This window comes from Alternaria ethzedia, assembly GCF_023757985.1.
Source record: "Alternaria ethzedia strain BMP 0044 chromosome Unknown scaffold_3, whole genome shotgun sequence".
Lineage (NCBI taxonomy): Eukaryota > Fungi > Ascomycota > Dothideomycetes > Pleosporales > Pleosporaceae > Alternaria > Alternaria ethzedia.
This window is the reverse complement of record NW_026056196.1, coordinates 646,357-665,554: the sequence shown is the minus strand read 5'-3', so window position 1 is coordinate 665,554 and position 19,198 is coordinate 646,357. Positions and strand designations below refer to the sequence as shown.

The 19,198-nt window shown below is 52.0% G+C and overlaps 9 protein-coding genes across 9 annotated transcripts; 6 read left to right on the top strand and 3 right to left on the bottom strand.

Moving 5' to 3' along the window:
- Positions 1-279: 279 nt before the first annotated feature.
- On the top strand, positions 280-793 carry RPL33A (60S ribosomal protein L33A; the record flags this gene model as incomplete). The annotated part of the gene is made up of 3 exons (XM_049373361.1): positions 280-388; positions 440-643; positions 696-793. The coding sequence occupies 3 exons, from the start codon at positions 280-282 to the stop codon at positions 791-793; spliced, it is 411 nt and encodes a 136-aa protein (XP_049236731.1).
- Positions 794-1,827: 1,034 nt separating this feature from the next.
- J4E87_001719 (uncharacterized protein) lies at positions 1,828-3,535 on the top strand (the record flags this gene model as incomplete). The annotated part of the gene is made up of 4 exons (XM_049373360.1): positions 1,828-2,047; positions 2,109-2,362; positions 2,416-2,858; positions 2,914-3,535. The coding sequence occupies 4 exons, from the start codon at positions 1,828-1,830 to the stop codon at positions 3,533-3,535; spliced, it is 1,539 nt and encodes a 512-aa protein (XP_049236730.1).
- Positions 3,536-3,902: 367 nt separating this feature from the next.
- J4E87_001718 (uncharacterized protein) lies at positions 3,903-4,544 on the bottom strand (the record flags this gene model as incomplete). Its single annotated transcript, XM_049373359.1, has 4 exons — positions 3,903-4,032; positions 4,100-4,193; positions 4,249-4,382; positions 4,432-4,544. 4 exons carry the CDS (start codon positions 4,542-4,544, stop codon positions 3,903-3,905), a joined length of 471 nt encoding a protein of 156 aa, XP_049236729.1.
- Positions 4,545-6,864: 2,320 nt separating this feature from the next.
- On the top strand, positions 6,865-7,296 carry TXNL4A_1 (Thioredoxin-like 4A; the record flags this gene model as incomplete). Its single annotated transcript, XM_049373358.1, has 1 exon — positions 6,865-7,296. One exon carries the CDS (start codon positions 6,865-6,867, stop codon positions 7,294-7,296), a length of 432 nt encoding a protein of 143 aa, XP_049236728.1.
- Positions 7,297-8,559: 1,263 nt separating this feature from the next.
- On the top strand, positions 8,560-9,159 carry J4E87_001716 (uncharacterized protein; the record flags this gene model as incomplete). Its single annotated transcript, XM_049373357.1, has 1 exon — positions 8,560-9,159. The coding sequence occupies one exon, from the start codon at positions 8,560-8,562 to the stop codon at positions 9,157-9,159; it is 600 nt and encodes a 199-aa protein (XP_049236727.1).
- A 205-nt stretch (positions 9,160-9,364) lies between these two features.
- On the bottom strand, positions 9,365-11,296 carry J4E87_001715 (uncharacterized protein; the record flags this gene model as incomplete). The annotated part of the gene is made up of 1 exon (XM_049373356.1): positions 9,365-11,296. One exon carries the CDS (start codon positions 11,294-11,296, stop codon positions 9,365-9,367), a length of 1,932 nt encoding a protein of 643 aa, XP_049236726.1.
- Positions 11,297-11,612: 316 nt separating this feature from the next.
- Positions 11,613-11,980, bottom strand: J4E87_001714 (uncharacterized protein; the record flags this gene model as incomplete). The annotated part of the gene is made up of 2 exons (XM_049373355.1): positions 11,613-11,904; positions 11,961-11,980. 2 exons carry the CDS (start codon positions 11,978-11,980, stop codon positions 11,613-11,615), a joined length of 312 nt encoding a protein of 103 aa, XP_049236725.1.
- Positions 11,981-12,807: 827 nt separating this feature from the next.
- J4E87_001713 (uncharacterized protein) lies at positions 12,808-13,443 on the top strand (the record flags this gene model as incomplete). Its single annotated transcript, XM_049373354.1, has 1 exon — positions 12,808-13,443. One exon carries the CDS (start codon positions 12,808-12,810, stop codon positions 13,441-13,443), a length of 636 nt encoding a protein of 211 aa, XP_049236724.1.
- A 1,748-nt stretch (positions 13,444-15,191) lies between these two features.
- Positions 15,192-18,665, top strand: J4E87_001712 (uncharacterized protein; the record flags this gene model as incomplete). Its single annotated transcript, XM_049373353.1, has 1 exon — positions 15,192-18,665. The coding sequence occupies one exon, from the start codon at positions 15,192-15,194 to the stop codon at positions 18,663-18,665; it is 3,474 nt and encodes a 1,157-aa protein (XP_049236723.1).
- Between the last annotated feature and the right edge of the window lie 533 nt (positions 18,666-19,198).

The window sequence follows — 19,198 nt, the reverse complement described above, 5'->3', positions numbered from 1 at the left end:
GAAATGATGAAGCCAGGATGATGTGATGGTGTGAGTTGACAACAGGCGGCAGGAAGGAGTCGAAAGTACTTGAGGTATTCGCGATCTAGGATTGACAAAAAAGCTGTCAAAGTCGTTACATTCGTGGTTGCCGTAGTCTGAACTCAGCGGGGAGGTTAGATGTTGCTGCGCTCTGTCTGTGACGATAGTCCGGATTAGGCAACTAACCGTCAGCCGTCGATCGCAGCAGTAGGTGCCTACATTATTACCACGCGCTGTCTGAACTTCGAAGACCCATATATGTTAGGTAAGCAGTCTACCGAGCGCACACCAATCGACCAAAACTCACCTTCCGACGATAAACAAACAATTGTAAAAATCGCGATGTCTTCAGAAAAGAGCCACCGTCGTAAGTAGCAGCAGTTTCACGCCGCTGTGCAGGTAGTAATAGTTTGTGCAGTATACGTCAAAGCCCGCCATGTCAGCTACCAGCGCGGCAAACGCAACACAAACCCCAACGTGAGCCTCCTCGCGCTTGAAGGCGTCGACAGCACGCAAGACGCGCAGTGGTATCTCGGCAAGCGCGTCGCATATGTCTACCGCGTTGCCAGCAGCAAAGAAGAAGGTCCTCGTGTGATCTGGGGCAAGATCCGCAGGACACATGGTTCGTACAGCTTGTCAGACTTGCGAAAGAAAAGATATTGATTCAAGAACAGGCAACTCTGGTGTTGTTCGCGCATCTTTCCAGAACAACCTCCCGCCAAAGTCATTTGGTGCGAGTCTTCGGGTTATGATGTATCCTAGCTCGATTTGAGAGCTGTTGGACATGGGAGAAGGAGATTTGGGAGCATTAGACGGCGTTTAGGCGATTTCGGGAATGGCCAATAGCCAGGATAGGAGTTTGTCTGCAAGACCTCGGGATTATATACCATGGTCATTGTAATGGATACAACATTTTGAGGTTCAATACTGGGCGCGAAACTTCGTACGATATTTCATCGTCGGAGACCACAATAGAGTTGTATTCCCTAGTCGAAGAGCAAAAGTGACGGCAACTGTGGAGCGAGGCTGGGGAATGGTGTCTGTGCTGTGAAGGTTTACGGGTAACACGTCCTCGGCGAGACTTCCTATATTCATCCACGGCTCTTCTGATAAGAACAGCACCACCAAGGCTGGCACCAAACGTTAGACAGTCATCGCGAACCTAACTCATATGGTCTCAAAAGAGACATGAGAAGACGTACGTCTTCGTAGCAAGGCGATGCTGTCATCAAGTGTAAGCTCAAGAAGCCCATTGCAAGCGGTGCTGCCACCGACCGGACTTTCTTTTTCCTCGGTCTATCGCCGACGGCACCCATCCGACAACCGCCCAGCACGCACCTCGCATCGAAAACCACCACCGGCCCTTCAACAAGGCCACACCGACACCGCGGCTTCTGAGATCGGCAAATGCGCCCCTGCACATCTCCAGTAAACGCTGTGCCGGTTGACAGATGGTCGAACCATACGTCACAGCAACATGCAGATCGTGCAGCACGTGCCGACGCCGCGCATGATGATCCCTCCAGACTACCCCGCAAAAGCGCCGCTTGCTACCCCAGAAGCCAAGATGCTTTCTACCCGCCTCCACACAAGAGGCTCGATTGCGCTGACGGGAGGCAAGGCATGCATGTAAGTGGGTAACGCTGCCGAAGAAGGTATGCCGTTGAGATGGATGATGTCGGGCTTTGCATTCTACCGAGATGCTTTAAAGGGTAGGGGTTGCCCATGGGGAAGCATTCGTGCATTGCCCTGCCAGCCTCCTCACCCGCCTTTGCATTGAAGCAGACGCGGTGCAATATTCACACGATGGCGACAACGTTCGATCACGGCAAGCTCTCTACTGAGCACCAGCGGGCTGAGAATGTGGCGGAGAAGATCTCAAACTCCTCCGGAACTGGCGAGCTTGAAGCGCAAAATGTCGAACTGGAGGAGAAGGAGGCAGCGCGCGTTTTGAGGAAAGTTGACATGAGACTTGTCCCTATGCTTTCGCTCCTCTATCTTGTTGCGTTTATCGATCGGAGTAACAGTACGTTTGGACATATTCATTTCTGAGAGATGCATTGGAACGAATTGCTAACGTGCTGTAGTCGGTAACGCGAAGATTGCTGGTATGACGGATGACCTCAAGATGAACGGTATTCAGTACAACACTGCCGTTACTCTATTCTTCGTTCCGTACACAATTCTCGAAGTACCCAGCAACATCGTGCTCAAGATGATGCGACCAAGTCATTGGATGGCGATCCTCATGTTCTGCTGGGGTCTCGTCATGACATTGATGGGACTCACGTCCAGTTATGGTGGTCTGCTCGCTGGAAGATTCTTCTTGGGTGTAACAGAGGTAGGTCCCCAGCATCTTGGTTCAAGATGGAGAACACTTGCTTACATTCGCAGTCTGGCTTCTTTCCAGCAGCAACATTCTTGCTTACTCTCTGGTACCGTCGTTTCGAACTTCAGCGCCGCATGGCTGTCTTCTACGTAGCCGCCTCCCTCGCTGGTGCTTTCAGTGGTCTCCTCGCCTACGGTATCGAACAACTTGATGGACGCTCTGGACTCGCAGGATGGCAATGGATCTTTCTCATAGAGGGATTGATTCCAGTAGCGCTCGCGCTCATCATCTGGAAGATTCTCCCCGATAGTCCAGAGACCGCGAAGTTTCTGACACAACCGGAGCGCGACTTGCTTGTTTCCCGATTGGCCAACGACTCCGGGTCTGGCCAGGGACAAGCCACCAACAGCGACAAGATCGGAAAAGAACAGATTCTTGCTGGTCTTTCCGACTGGAAGATCTGGGCTGCTACGGTCATTTTCTGGGGAAACACTGTTGGTGTTTATGGGTAAGCTGAAGATATCCAGCTTTGCTGCGGTTTCATCTCTAACAGTTTCATACAGATTCACCGCGACCGTGCCCTCTGTTATTCAAGGACTCGGATATACCAGTGCCAACGCTCAGCTCCTCACGATCCCCATCTACGTATTCGCCGCTATTCTTACCCTCATCTTTGCGTGGGCCTCCGATCTGACGCGCAAGCGCTCCCCATACATCATTGCAGGCTACTCGATCGCTGTGTGCGGCTTCATCGCTCAGCTTGCTATCCCCAAGCCCAAATACCCTGGCATCACCTACGGTTTCCTCTTCCCCGTTGCCGGTGGTCTCTACTGCCCCTTCACATGTCTCGTCTCCTGGATCGGCAACTCTCTCGCCCCATCGTCAAAACGCGCTGTTGGCATGGCTCTGCTTATCTCCGTTGGAAACATGGGTGGAATCATGGGCAGCAACGTGTATCTGGCACGCGAAGCACCAAAGTACACGACAGGTTTCTCGGCTAGTTTGGCCATGTGCTGCACCGCGATCCTCATGACTTTGGTATTGAGGTGGGCGTATGCAAAGGAGAACCGTAAGAGGGATGAGCTGATTGCTGAGCACGGAGAGGAGGCTATTCGCGCGAGATACTCCGAGCAGGAGTTGTTGCTCATGGGTGACAAGAGTCCTTTCTACAGGTACACTTTGTAGTCCCTTCCATGGGAAAATAGTCTAGTGTATCGATATATTTTACATGTAACAACCAAGGAAAGCAACGTTTGTCTGATATGAGGAAGAGACCGTGAAAGTTGCTGAACCTCACATGAAGTCAGCTGTCAACAAGTGCGCAGTGGCCAAGACATACTTCTAACATGCATCGATACTAACCTAGGCAGAGGTAATAAGGGACTGATGAGTGAGCTGTTAGCGTCGTCTCACTGAAAGCACAAGCCTCATCACCCATCACAATCATTCGGAAGCATATCAGCCTGTTGATTGAATGGACTTTGTAAGTGAGCGACAGATTCTACAATCCTGTTCAACACAAGACAATAAACTCGAGTCTCCCCCGTATCACTTAAACAGCCATGAGACGGAACTCCGTGTTCTCAGAGCCGTCAGAAAATTGCCAGCCAATCATGTCGGTGCCGCTGGTCTTGCCACCACCAGCGACATTGAGCTGCGTCTTCCCATCGACATTGTTGATACTAACACATGCACACGCGCGTCAGAAAGCGAACTCAAGGCCAAGTGGGGCTGTACGGAGCCACTTACCGGTAAGAACCGTTTCCGCAGTGCACGATCTTCCAGCGGATGGTGCTGTCGAGCGGCTTGCGAAGCTCCGTCTTGATGTAACCAGCTTTTGGCCCTAGATAGGTTAGCCATGTGAGGAGAACATACATGTCAGTCTGGTTTCGAATTACCGGCCGAAGTCAGATAGAGGCCAGAGCAGGCGGCGATGATGTGGTATTCACGATCGCCTTTTTCGGGCTTGGCATCCGTGCCTCCTGCTGCTACGATCTCAAAATGAGTGTTGTCGGCGCTTTTGGTTCTCTGGCTGGATGAAGTTAATCAACATGCTCTCTCTGACTGCTCGAGTAACTTACTATAGCTTCACTTGCGTGCCGGCTGTCGTTGCTGCGCCCCAGACGTTCAAGCTCATCTCCGGAGCATATCTGGGCAGGATTTCGTACAATCCGGGGCCGGTGTAGTCGGACATTGTGATATGTTTGAGAAATGATGAATGGTCGAGAAGAGTGTTAGTCTGATTGTGATGAGGAAGGTGCGATGCTGATGGTATTGAAGCTTTCAGTGAGCACTGGAGGTCTTATGTAGACTTCCAGAGCAGCAAAAGCAAATCCCTTCGTCTCATACTTTCAGAAAGGGATCAATAATCTTGGCTGCAGCACAGCTTGAGATTTCTCGGCTACCAGATGTATCCCTTGGAGCCGGATGCCTGAAAAACAAAGAAAGATTTGGGCCTATGATAGAACTTACCGGACCTACTCAGCTGAGTCATCTATAGTATTCTGAGCCCTATGTGATGGACTGCTAACAACGTCTTTGGTTGGTGTCTGGTCTGCACATGCAGATGCTTCTCTTTGCCACCAACTAGTGTTGCTCGACACCATCTCAATTGTCCTGATCTATTTCTAGTAAGGCCTAGTTGTATCGTACGATACTCGTAAACGGGGTAAGGGGAAGCGGTGCAGGACATCAACCCAGTGCGGATTAGAGCAGTCAAGTTTTGCCGTGGCGAGACAATCAAGCAGACGCCCATCACCATCATCTGAAAGATACATCAAGTACATGAACAACGGAATAGGCGGATAAAATCTGCTGAGCCAGAGTTTCCGTCCATATAACAAGCATGAAGAAGTGCTCCTACCTTCAGGCTGTTGTCACGGATTTACTCTTGGCACATCGGACAGGTGGCACACCCACTGGCCGGTTGGATGACAGAGTTCTCTTCTGTAGTATGCATGGGCAGGTGCTGAATATGATATCGGTCCGACTCGCAGTACCGTAACAATCAACGTGGTGTGTGTCGTTCGATGCGACGACGCAGCAGGTTTACTCAGGCATGACGAAGGTTGTACTCTGTAAACAGATTTTCGCAGGAAGAACCCCCCTAATCGGCTTTGCTCGAACCAGTTTATTTCTCCGTGTCTGTTAAGGCGACGTCCTCATGATGTGCGCTGATGAAGTAGACCGATGATGCTTCACTCTGGCTGTTCGCTAATGCAATAGGTGCACTGCAGCATCACCCTGACGATGCCTACACGTATATTAGCACCCACATGCACAAACAAATCTACGGAAACACCCGAATCTATCCCAAAAATGGCACTTGGGTCCGACTTAGACCTTCCCGATCGATGTGAGATGGTAGAGTGTGACAGTGGTAGACTTTCCCGAGAACAGCTTGAATGTTTCCGTAGCATAGAGTCTGTGAATGTTGTACTCAACGATTCGCAAGTTTCCATACTTTAATAAAGCTGCAACAAACGCGTAGAGAGGATGCCTGGTGCTGCATCAAAGCGGAATCCTACCGGCCAAGTCCATGGGTACTCCCGATCCCCCGCGCCCCGTCCCGCACACCTTTTGCCCACACCCATCCCAGGGCACTCGAGTAAGTTACCTGTGACTGGACTAGGCCCCTCTACTAGTCTGTTCTTACGAAAGTGTACCCACACACAACGGACATGCGATTGATTCCCGGGGGACTCGAGCGGGCAGTCTGCAGCTTGTTAATACTACACCTCTTGCCATCACCCAGGCGGCTGGTACATCAGCCGACGTGCCCGCATGGTAGCAGCAGATGTGGATTAAATCAATTTTATAGGAGAGGCGGTCAGCTGCAAAGTGCAAACGAACGTTACACAGACTTGAGAAGGCTGCAACAAAAGCAAATACAGCCAAGGACAGGAGGACAGATGTAGGGCCTTTGACAAGAACCCAGACGCTTTATGGACGTGCTCCGTGGTACTGGTCAAGTAAAGTATGCCGGAAACCTGATGGCGCTATAGGCCAGTACAGCTGTCGTCGACGTCTGCCCAAGTGGCAAGGCAGAGTGTTTGCATGCCCGGGAGGTGAGTCTATGGAGTCAATCGAGCACCACACAGGCCGAATTCCGCTGCCAGGTGCTGTGTACGTTTATCGGAACGAAGGGAGTCTACCGCGCCTTATGTGTCAAGTGTTACACGCAGGAAAAAGTGAAAGGATTGTAAGAGGTATCAATGTGTTAAGGTCGAAGTCCAGTGGGGCGACCTCGGGAACTTTCTAGATCACGGGCGGCAGCTGCCTGGCGCGACTAACTTTCTTTCAACCCTCCCATACTTTGAAGAATCGCGCAAACATAATTATACGAACGTCCCAACGCGCTACACGTTCTTGTCGCACGATCGCGCAAAGCACATATCGACTCACCGTAGCCAGTCTAACGTGCCCGCCTTCGCCGTCGACCAGCTCGGCCACCCATCTTCTACGGTCGCACACGTCCAACTCCAAGTTCAGCTCCACACGCACATCCACCCACCATGGGCTCCGTAGTCCTCCCCCACCTCCGTACAGGCTGGCACGTCGACCAAGCGATCCTCAGCGAAGAAGACCGCCTCGTCCTCATCCGCTTCGGGCGCGACTCGGACCCAGACTGCATGCAACAAGACGAAGTCCTCTACAAGATCGCCGACCGAGTCAAGAACTTCTGCGCCATCTACCTCTGCGACCTCGACGAAGTCCCCGATTTCAAAGCCATGTACGAGCTCTACGACCCATGTACCGTCATGTTCTTCTTCCGCAATAAACACATGATGTGCGATTTCGGGACAGGAAATAATAACAAGCTGAATTGGGTGTTGGAGGATAAGCAGGAGTTTATTGATATTATTGAGACGGTTTATCGGGGCGCGAAGAAGGGGCGGGGTTTGGTGGTTAGTCCGAAGGATTATTCTACGAGGTACAGATATTGAGGGGAAGCTCACGATGGGGGCACCAGGTTGGATTCATGGCGTATTTGGGATTTGGACACCAGTAGGAGATTGATACCAGTACGGAAGAGATTGGGCGCGGTTCCTGCTCCGAGTTCAGGAGACATGGAGGAGCCGTGTGTAGGAAGTCGTAACGCAGCGAATTTGAAGGTACGACTTCATTATCACGATATCTCTGAGAAGGCTTACTTAGACTTCTCGTCAGATGTTATGTGGGACATGGATAAAGTCATGGTCATTCCGCCATTGTTATGCGCACCGCAAACGCAAAATGATATCGCATTTCTACAGTCTCCGCTCTCTTCACGGCCCTGCCTTCTCTGTCGGCGCTCTGACGCTATCTTCCCATAACCCACCCCTGACGCCCCGCCAAACAGTCTCCAGTGTCGCCCTTCTCGGTAGCAGTCTCGGAAAGACGACCACCACCTCTCCTTCTCCTTCCACTACGATCATGAGAAAGAACCTCACTTCGAAGCCCTTGAACGCCTCGTGTATGAAGACGTCCTGTATACTCGTAGTCGGTATGAAGCGCGTAGTGGGTGTCTGGAGATACGTAGAGGAGGTGGTAGAGGTCTGGACACCGAGGCCCCGGAGTACGGTGAGTGATTCTTCTATGATGTATATTAGCTTGGGCTTAGGGGAGGCTGAGAAGGCGGCGAAGGATGTACCTGTATAGTTTCGGCGGAAGACTAGGAAGAGTGTGAGCAATGTACTGGGTGCCAGGTATCGCCATTGGCAAGCTTCCGCCAGCTTTACTAGTTGCCTTTCTGTCTCATGGCCCAACACACCCAGCGACAGATCCAGAGTCTGAGCTTGTGTGACGCGCCATTTCATCCATAGCAAGAGGACGCTAGTTATACCCAGCAGCACTCTCGTCAGTATCCCTGCATAGTATGCTACCAAAGCGGGAAGTGTCTTGGGTACAGAACGCGTCGAAACGGTGTATGTGATGGTCGACGATGTGGGCTGCAGTACTTGCAACGTCTGCGCTGGCGGAGAGTTGAAGCGATCGATGAGCTTCAACATCATATTCGAATTGAAGGAGGCATCGCTAGACGAGTTCCAGTACAGACGGCGGAATGTGGGGGTGAAAGGAAGCCTCGCCGGACGGGATGACGCGCTCCTGCTAGCTTCCTTATCGATAAGCGCAATGCCGAGCTCACGTTTTCCACGAAGCTGCCTGACCTACACTTGCTCTTCCCTCTCCACCAACACAACACACACCCCATACACACACCACTAGCCATGGAGTCCTCAAAGGTAGAGCGCTCCCGCTCCCGCTCTCCTAGAAGATCTCCCGGCCCGCGCAAGCCCAAGACCTTCAGCGGCCTCAAATACAAAGGCGACCGCGACCGCCGCGACCCAGACAGACGACGCGACGATCGCGACCGAGAGCGACGACCTCGAGATTCAGATCGCGATCGCGACCGCAGACGCGATGGCTCCAGAGAACGCGACCGCCGCCCCCGCGACAACTCCCGCGACCGAAGACGAGACTCAGACCGCGACCGGCGCCGCCGCTCCCGCTCTCGCGACCGCAAACCACGAGACAGCGACAGCAAACCCAAAGAGAAGAAACCCGCAGCCGCTCCCGCGGCACCTTCTGAGCACATGATCCTCGTCACTATCAATGACCGTCTGGGAACGAAAACACAAGTCCCGTGTCTGCCCAGCGACCCTATCAAGCTGTTAAAGGCCATGGTGGCAGCCAAGATTGGCAGACCGGTACATGAGATCATGCTCAAGAGACAGGGTGAGAGGCCGTTTCATGATAATTTGACCTGTGAGGATTATGCTATAAGCAATGGCGTGCAGATCGATTTGGAGTTGAATACTGGGGATTAAATGGGGGATGGTGGACTCTGGGATATTGGGATTAAGGTGAAAACAGGCGAAGAGGGATTGAAGGATGGATTACCGTGGCCAAAGATTGGAAGATGCAGCAACAAATCATGATACCCAATGAAGTTTCTCTTTTGCTCAACCAGGCATACTTGGATTGTAATCGTGTCGAACGAGTAAACCGATTCTATCTCACGCCTTCAGTAATCTACTCATCCCCATCATCGTCCGTCTTAATAATGCGAGCATCAATACCCCTCCTCACTCTATACCGTTCATTGACCACCTCGACAGACTCCTGCCTCTCCCTCTGCAGCAACGGCGTATAATTCCCCTTCGCCTTCCCGATATCCCCTCCATCAAACAACCGCGGTCCGCCCCTCGCTATCCCAATACCCTGCTGCTCAACCGGCACCTCAGCATCCAGCGTCGACTGTCCCAAACCCGCAATCTTATCCAGCAAAAGCGCCGAAAGCGTCTCATCGACCTTGTTCCCCCGCCACATCTCCCAGACATCGTCGATGACGCCGCCTCGACCCCATTTCCCGCGGCCGATTGTGCTGGGACCGCCGCCTTTGCCTGTTCCTCTGGCTTTGGGCTCGCTGCCGCCTTCGTCGCCGATGTATACCCATTCTAGGCGGTCTTCATAGCCTCGTTCGCGTTCTTCAGAGGTTTGCACTTCCGAGGCGTGGGGGAAGATGCAGTCCCAGAGGACGAGTGGGGCGTCGGATGCCATTTCGTATTTGGGTCGTGTGGGGTTGGCGGTGATGTCGAGGAGTTGGGGGACTAGTGAGGGCGATTCGAGACCTTGGCCGATGAGGAAGAGGATCGAAACTAGAGAGCGGACTTGGTGCCAGAGGAAGGCGGAGCCATGAAGGGTGAAGGAGTATAGTTTTGGTTGCTCTCCATTCTTTGACAGAGATGGAGCGGAAAGAGCTGGATGTGACAGGAAGCCTGGGAGAGATAGTGGAGAGACTTCCTCGATGTCAGCGTGGTAGATTCGCCGTTGAAAGTTGGTTAGCTGCTTGCTCGCGTCGATCTTGCAGAAGTTGCGGAAGTCGTGGAGGCCGATTAGCTCTTTGCATCCTTTTCGCATGGCTTCGATGTCGAGCCAGCCTTCGCGCATCGTTTCTTGGTCGTCTGCCGTGGTGGCACCGTATGCGCTGGGTTTGTATAGACCAGAGGAGCCGGGTACGGGCGCGAAACAAGGGTTGGTGAAGAAGTACTTGTATCGCCGCTCTTTGCAGGAGAAGCGTGCACTAAAGTCTTCTGGTGGATTTGGGCACCACGCGTAAACGCGAATGTCGGGAGGAAGGACGCGGTTTAGAAGTTGGATGTATGGTAATTCGTCGGTGAGATCGTTGAACGGCTTTGATGGGATGGTCTGGGTATCGTTTGAAGAAGGCAATGATTCTTCGTTGTCCACTTCCTCCTCGCCTCCCATCTTTTCTACAGGTTTGGGCTTGTTACTTCTAACCCTCACCCCAATGACCTGCCCAAAAGCACTGACACCCCGATCTGTTCTTCCACACTTGGAGTATTCACAGCCATCCCAGTTTACATCCGCACCTTCCCTATCCCATTTTGCAAAGGTCTTTCTATCGATTCTTTCATATCTTCTCTCGTCACCTTCCGTAGGTATAGGACTTATCAACCGCGTCTTGATCAGCGCCTTCCAGACTTCTTCCTCGATGGTAGGTAATGGCGTGGTGTTGTTATTGTGATGCTCAAATCCATTGTACTTTTGCCCCAGATATGCAAATTTCAGTGCGATCAACCGCGTGCTGTATCTCGAGGCATCGAACGCCTTCGGTGGCGGCTTGTTGGCTCTGCGAAAGGCTAATGACTTTGGCGAGTCTGGAGGTGGTGATGTCTGTTCGTTCGTAGGCAGCGGGGACTCCTCTTCAGTCGCGCCTTGGGTACTCCCTCCAACCTGCTTCTCTAATTCTTGTATTCTCGCAATCAATTGCTGTTGCGACCAGTCTTCATACCCCGCCATGTTGCCTTTCTTCCCATACGCTTTCCGCACTTGTACGCGTCGCGGAACCCTCGAGAGCTTGTGGAAGTCGCGCCGTGAGCAGAATAATCGATGTAGCGACTGTTGGAACTCTGGAAAGGCGTGGGGTAGCGGCCGGCGCATTGTTTGGCGACATGGTGGATGACTCTCAGCATATTTTTGGTATGCAGCCTGACGTTCAGGGTCCAGCGCTTCTAGCCGAGGCAGGAAAGGTCAAGTAGATCGGGCCATCCATCTCACACCCAGAGACTACGCCCTCCAGCAACTCAGCATCACGAATTCACTCATGTCACCTTTCCAATAGCTTGAACACATGACATGGAGCAACAAACATCTCAAATTACTTCCGAAAACGATTCGAGAAAAAGATCAATGCTTAACTGTCACGACCTAGGACTTGACACACAACATGATCTTCAGATTTTAGGGCTATTCTATCTTACAAGATACCAATCGCGATATCTCCCCTAATCCTCGCGTAGACCTTGATATCCGCTTCTAGGTCTAACTTGATGTGCACCTTCAAGCTACCCTTCACATCAGATCCATTGTCGAGACCGAAACCCTCGGTGGTCTCTTCGTCGTCCCCTTCGTTGTCGCCATTGCCACCCTTCTTCTTCTTGTTCTTGTTCTTCGGTGCTACAGCGCTGGTGGCGCTGCCTAGTTTGCCAAGGGTGTCACCAGGTCCGCCGTCGCGGCCGCCGGTGGCATTGTTGGCGGTGTCGGTGAGGCTGTAGATATGTCAGAAATGGTACGACAGGAGGTATCGAAGACGCGACTGGCGTACTTCTTGGTTGCGTCCGCCATCTTGAATTCAGATTCTGGTGCGACTTCGGAATCCGGTGTTTGTGGTGGTGTGAGTTGGGGGTGCGGTGGAGGTATAGTCAAATGAGGTATCTTCGCTTTCCTGCGATGCGGGAGTTGTGCTGACCACGCCAGAACTCAGAGTGTTGATAGGGAGGGTTTGAAGGAGTAGATTCCGATGAGTTATGCGAGCAAGTCTCGGTTGATAAACTTCTCGATCGGAGGTGCTGGACGGACATGTCCGAAGCTCCCGCATCTATCAGCCGCAGGTACATCATCGATCGACGGGTCGGCGAGGTGATCTTCGCGAGTATGAGTGCTGAATTGGCTATGGTATTGCCTGTGGCTCGAGCTTGCTCACAGATCTAATGCAGGAGATGAGTAAAGCAACCGGCTAATGCTGTAGCTTCGATTAGAATTCCTCAATGAGGTTATAGCCTCTCTCCCAAAGTGGACTCACAACTCATGCGTTCCAAGGATCAGCCATATGAGGCTTGTTGTTCGTCATTGGCACCGGCATTCACTATTGATCTGTCGATCATCTGGAACTAAGTGGAGCGGGTACCGGAAGTTAGCCGCGCACTACTGCTTGATTGGCTTTGTAGCTTTGCTCATGCAGCCACATGATGATCGCCTTGACTTTCGTCATGGCCTTTTACGCGAGATGCATGAAGTGCGATTGTGATCCATTGCTTTTTGTCGCGTCGTGATGTATGGTTTCCGACGCACCGCATGTGCTACCTCACCAGTTAGCACATGTTACACTTTGTACCTAAACACAACCTTGAAAGTATCCCAACGTACCGTCTCCGTATCAAAAGACTGAAAAAATGGTGTTCGGCCTCCTGGCTCTCGTGGGAACGGTCCCTATGACCGCAACATCCGTTCTGACCCTGCAAAGTCAAACAGAAAACGCAAAGAAAGAGGCTGAAGAGGAGGACGACGACTGGAAAGGCGAGAAATGTCACATGCGATGTCGAGCGACCATGAGAACGCCGGAGGATCGCAAGGAGTTGTTCAAGAACAGTCGAATTGTACTATGCGGCGGCAGGTTATACGTCCAGCTATCAACATACGAAGGGCCAGCGCATCACCCTTTCACCGGCTACTATCTTCCTTTCCCAAAGAAAGATTACGAAGGCATCGTATCTACCATCTCAGATAACCCGCCGCAGCTCAATTGGATCTATCTGGATACCGAATCCGACATCTTCCAGTTCAGCCATGGACTACGCGTTGACGCGGAGGAGGGGCAGGCTGGGCCTTTCGACGCCCGCGTCGGCTCAAACGGAGAGAAGCGCTACACCTTTGAGAACTGGGAGGGCTTTATCGCCGTTGAGAGTGAAGGCGAGCCGGGCCTATGGAGACTCTGCTTTGACAAATACAACGATGGACTGAAGGGCAAGATCCAAGAGGGCCAAAGGACTGTCGAGGTGGAGCTGATACGGGAAGAGATGGAGGACTGATGGCTGATTGCGGTGTTAGCGACTGTCCGCCTAATATCCCAATTCGCGACAAACAACGTCTCAGATTGTATTCCTTCATTTGACGCGTTCGCAGCGACTCTTGGAATATAACCGAAGACGCAAGCAGTATAGTGGACTCTGTCACGTAGTAGGAGGCGGTATTTACTGGGAATCTGCGTCGTCATCTCTGGCCTTCGAGCAGGCTGGCAGGTACCAGACAGCTGCCATCTACTGGTCAGGAACATACTCCGAGATCAGGTTCGCGAAAACGCATCTTGTAGATAGCTACATTGGCTAGGTCAGGTTCAGGGCAAGCCTTGTTGGTGAATGCAGAGGATCGAATTGAAGAAGCGCATTGCGGCTGACGCGTGTCTCCCAGCGATCGCGAATCGAAGCCCGATGACGACACTAGCGCGACAACAAGCATCGCGACTTCCTGTCAGCCTTCCTACTTCCAACATCTTTATTGTCCACTGCATCCCCTCAGCGACTTACAGCACTGCATCTCGTATTTCCAAACAAGCGAATCCCCTCGTAGCGTCACTATCATCCTCCTCTTGTCAACATGTGCGACTTCGTTCCCCTTCCGCTGTGCATCCAGTGCGGAACGTAGGTAGTTCGCGATCTGAACGTTCATGCCTTTACTAACCACACGCCCACAAACAGCGATCAGAACCCATGTCATTGTAAGGTTATTGGACCTACGATTGGCTTCGTAGTCACAGTCGGCATGGCTGTACGGCTTCCCTAGATTCCCCATGTACGCGTGGCAATCCGCTCATGTTTCTCAGATCTTCTGCTGGCCAGCATCGCTTCTCTGCTGCTGTTGCGCAACTGATGCTGGAAAGAGGTAAGTCTCCTGGGCGCATTCTCGAACTTGATACTAACCGCAGCAGTGTACTGGCTTTACCTGTGGACACGGGCAATGCTATCAGCAATGCGATACCCATATGACGAACCTTGACTTATTCGACGAGACCTCCCCGACTTCCTATACGATCCAGCTTTTTGGCGCTTCATTTCGCACACACTATCGGATTTGGCTTAGCAAGGATTGGAGAAATGGTGAAGAGCTGGCGGCTTGAACATGATACCCACCAGCGACTGGATTTTTACGCGTTATAATACATTCGTACACGAGTCCAAGCTTTTTACGGTGAAGTTCACAGTGAGAAAAATATGTTCGTGAACTAGCATGTCAGGTCACATAGTCTGGGTATGTGGGCTGACAAGGCGCGTTCACATCACGTGAGAACGCGTTTACGGTTCACGGTTTACAGATTACCGTTTACGGATTACGGTTACCATTTCACGGTTTACGGGCCACAGATCACAGATTACAGTCGACAGATTACGGTTAACAAATTACAGTACCCAGATTACTACAACAGATCCCGGTAGAACTTACTTGACAACATGTCACCTCTATGCTCTCAATAGGACTGTTCGCTAAGACTCTTTCACTTACAAAAACCTAATTGGGAAGCGAGCTAGAACCGGCTACTACGCACGGCTCCAACACTCAATTACTTCACCCACCTGCAGCGGCGCCCTCTCAACCCCATCCCCTCACCACTTGAGAGATACGCGTGCACACGGGTATCAATTGGTCATGAAAGAATAGCGGATACGTGCGCCGGTCTCTACCACCAACTATCGCCGCCTTTGGAGGCGCCGAAGAGCTACACGTCAACAAAAGACCGTTTGCACGATTGCCTTTTTTGGATCAGTTTGCTTAGACAACAGACATGCGTATCTACTCCCCCACCCACGAAATGGATTTTGAATACGATCCGGACGGAATTCCCGCGCGCTTCGACGACCCGAACCTACCCTCTTGTACCGCCTATGGTCCCGACCTGTTTGGAGAGTTGGTTGGTTACGAGATGTTGGAGGCTGAGGTGGTAGCTCCTTGGTCCTTAGGAGAGCTAGGTTACACGAACGACGCGCAACACGTGCACACGGATGGTCGCATCGAAAGCCAGCCACACCTACCGGATGACTACGCGTACAGTCCGCATACGGATACTTGGGAAGACGGTCTGCAGGATATCGAGAGTTTCGATTGGGCAAGCGATAAAGAAAATGAGGTGAACGGTAGTGAGCAGTCAAACAAGAGCCAGGGCCAGGAAGAGGTTGAAGTTACCAGTGGCGCCGATACTCAGTGCTTGCATGACCAAGGTCAGGATGCGGGCCTCGTCGATCGCGGAACCTCAAATCTCTTTGAAAAGGTAGATTCGCCGACCACTCAACCCGAATCTCCTGTCAAAAAGCCGAACAAAGCGCCACTGTCAGATGGAACCGCAATCGTTCCCAAGGAATCCAAGACGAGCGGAGAACACGCACATCCTACGTCGCCAGCCTCCAAGCTTAGCCCGGGGCGCGAAAAGACGGCCTTGCCTACGAACACACTTCCACAAGTTACAGAGAATGTAGAATCTGGTCTGCCAGCGATCGATGAGAAGCACGTCGAAGCCCCAGATCTCATGGATATCGACGACCTCAACCTTACCATCGTTGCTGAAATCGAGCGCTTGAACATCGGCCCTCAGATGCAAGATAACGTGGCTGCCGAAGAGGGGCCTGTTGAAACTTACGCTATACCAGTCCTCCATGATGCCGAAGGTAACATGATTTCCGAGATGCAATCTTGTTCTGGCTCAGAAGATGACAAGGCTGCGGAGGCATCAACGATCCCCCTTGCATCGGCTTCTTCAAGACATGACAGCCTCGCAGTGCACATTTCAAACCTGGAAAACTCTTCACAGGTCGACACAGCTTCCCAAAAGCCACCGACGGGCGTGTCAATGCAGCCAAAATTGGATGCACTCTTAGATGAGGTACAACAGACGCCGCGCCATCCTGGTAGTGAATACGATGAAGAAGCTATTCAAAGTGCTTTAGAAGCATTAAACCGAATCCAGACGCAGCAAGATCGTTTGGATGAAAAAGAGCAGCTCGATGACGGCTCCGCGATGCAAATTGAACCTGCTACCGAACCTCTGCGATTGCCGTCAGAAGCGCTTCCTGAAGTGCGAGACTCTCCGGCAGACTTGAAAGCCGATGAGGCGCCGGAAGTCAGGTCTGAACTTACAACTTCCGTTCTACCAGATTCTTCCATGATCACTGAGGGTGACTCGTTAAGCCCAAAATCGCCTGAGGCACTCTCACGTGTCCAAGAGGATGTCGAAGGGCCATGGCAAGCGCAGTTGCGGGATGCGGCCGCCGACTCACTGCCTAGCGTTCTCTCCGAACCTTTGTCCTCAAAGAATCGTGATCATAGCGATCCATCGATTAACAACGCTCCGGAGATCGCAGCTGGAGAGGCATCGGTACAAGCAAGTCCATTATTTGCGGGTCCGACGTCGTACCTGCAGTTGGAAAGCAACGTGACCTTACCGCCCCTGCCATTCCCATCTGAAGACGAAGTACATCATGAGGAATCCCGGATCTCACCTACTGAAGTGCCCGCGGATGAAGAGAACGCAAGTGCGGCGAAACTGGCTCATAGGCTGTCCAAGCCTCCAGCCCCATCTGACGTAGAGCCGGATACTACGGTTGCAGATAACACCACTGTACCCGACGTTGATGACAGTACCAGTGTGGTAGCGATTCCCGAAGAAGATCAGATGGAAGATGTATCGGTTGCGCACACTCTGGATACTACCGAAGACCTTGGTTCTACAACGGCAGTACCTGAACCAAAAACTCAGCCCGTTCACCCGCATAAGCGATCGAAAGCGTCCAAGAACACAGCGAGCGTTTCCGAAAGTGATTCAGACGGTCCAGTCAAGAAAAAGCGGAAGGCTAATGTCGCTTCCCTTGCAAAGGCACGTGCTATCAAAGCTGCAAACAGGAAGCCTAGCAAAGCTCCCAAAGACCACGAAGACGAATCTACGCCACCGCCAGCTAAGGGCAGACGTGCTGCGGCCAAGTCGAAGAAAGAGGCTACTCATGTGGATGTTGTCAACGACGAACCGGCTGTATCAACCAAGCATGGAGGTGCATTGAAACATACTGGATCATCTGCAAAAGCACCCATAGTAGTTGAATCTGATGATGCCATCATCAGTGCTCAATCTGACCAGGGAGGCGACAGTGCCGACATGGAAGAGCACTACAGCGACGTTGAGAAGCCGGTCACACCTAGCAAGCAAACACCTGCCCCCGAGATCGTTTTAGGTACACCAATGTCGAGACCGTCAGTCTCAAAACGTGAACTTCGGGACCTTACTTCGACGTCGTATAGACAGCACCCATCAAAGGCAAAGCCCATATCGCGTAAGCTGTTTCCACCGCATAAGCCCGAGGCTTTAAGCGAACTCATGTCAAGCATGCCAGCTTCTGCAGACTCGCCAACTGTTCCAGTCAGTGACGCTGACTCTGTTGATCTCTTTGGAGACTTGGGCGTTCCTGATACCACTACCAAGACACCCAAACGTCCTGCATCAAAGCCTAAGGCTACTCCAGCGAAAGCCGCGAGGGCGAAAACCGGTCCAGCAACTTCAGGGCAGACGAAGAAAAACCCCGCTACTCGTACCACAAGGAAACGCAATGCTTCGCCGAAGAAGGAGGCGAAGACCAAGTCTAAGGACGAGGAGGAGTGTGTCCTATTCACGGAGGCTCAGATTGAGACCAAAGAACCTAGCCCTGAAAAGGACGTGCCCACACCCCCGAGGCCTCTCAGACAATCCACTAAGCAGAGCATCTTGGACGAGTCTGAAGCCGACGATTATGTCCACGAAGACAACGTCGACCCTGGAAACGAAGTTGAAGACGACGACGACGATTTCGAAGATGCACGAGAAACCATCGAAGCATCGGGCGACGACGATGACTCAGAGCACGGTACTCCCCCGCCTGCCAAGAAGCCAAAGCTCAAGAACAAGCCTCTGATACTCGGTGGCCATGCCATCCGCCAAACCAGGTCTCGCGCCACTACCACCCCAGCTCGCAGCATCGCTCCCAAAGCTGCAGCACACGCTAAGAACAAGTTTGGATTCACGCCTCCCCTAACACGACAGGCGAAGAAGGCTGCCAACATCCCTACCGCACCTGCCCCAGCACCAGCTAAACCTGCCCCAAAGGCCAAAGCTCCAGCAAAGTCCAAAGCGGCCCCCGCGCCGGCTAAGCAGCCTTCTGTACGCAAGACGCGCCAGGCGTCTGCGATGGAGGAGGAGGATAAATTCAAGGCCAAGAGGAAGCTCAGGAGCGACGGTTGATGTGCTTGAGCGTCAAGTATGTGTAGTGGAGTAGTCGGAGGGATTGGCCGGCTTTGTGTCTTTGAATGATGAGATGTTTGTTTGACCACTGGCTCGAGATGAGTGAGGAGTGGATTGGATAGTGTACAGCGCTCTCGCATGTACTTGGAAAAAACAAACGGGCTACCCTGGCATTCAGCTAGAAAAGACACGAAAAAACCATCGATGTGTCCAAAGTTTCTCTGAATACAATCCTGGAGCCACCTCATCCAAGGGAAAGGCTGAACACTTTAGAGCCCACGTTGACCTTGGGTCACCGCCTTTGCATGTTGCTTTCTTGATGTAGGCTGCAGACCTGTTCAGTCTTTTCCTTGGATAAGGTGGAACCGTGTCTATATGTATTACTATATTACTAACCAAGCCAAACGGAACAATATAAAGAACAGCCCCACTTCTACAAAGATGTAATGGTGAAAGGAAAAGGAAACGCGACATAAAAGGAGAAATTAATCAAGGACGAGAGAAAGACTTGTATATGCAATAGCGAAGTGCAG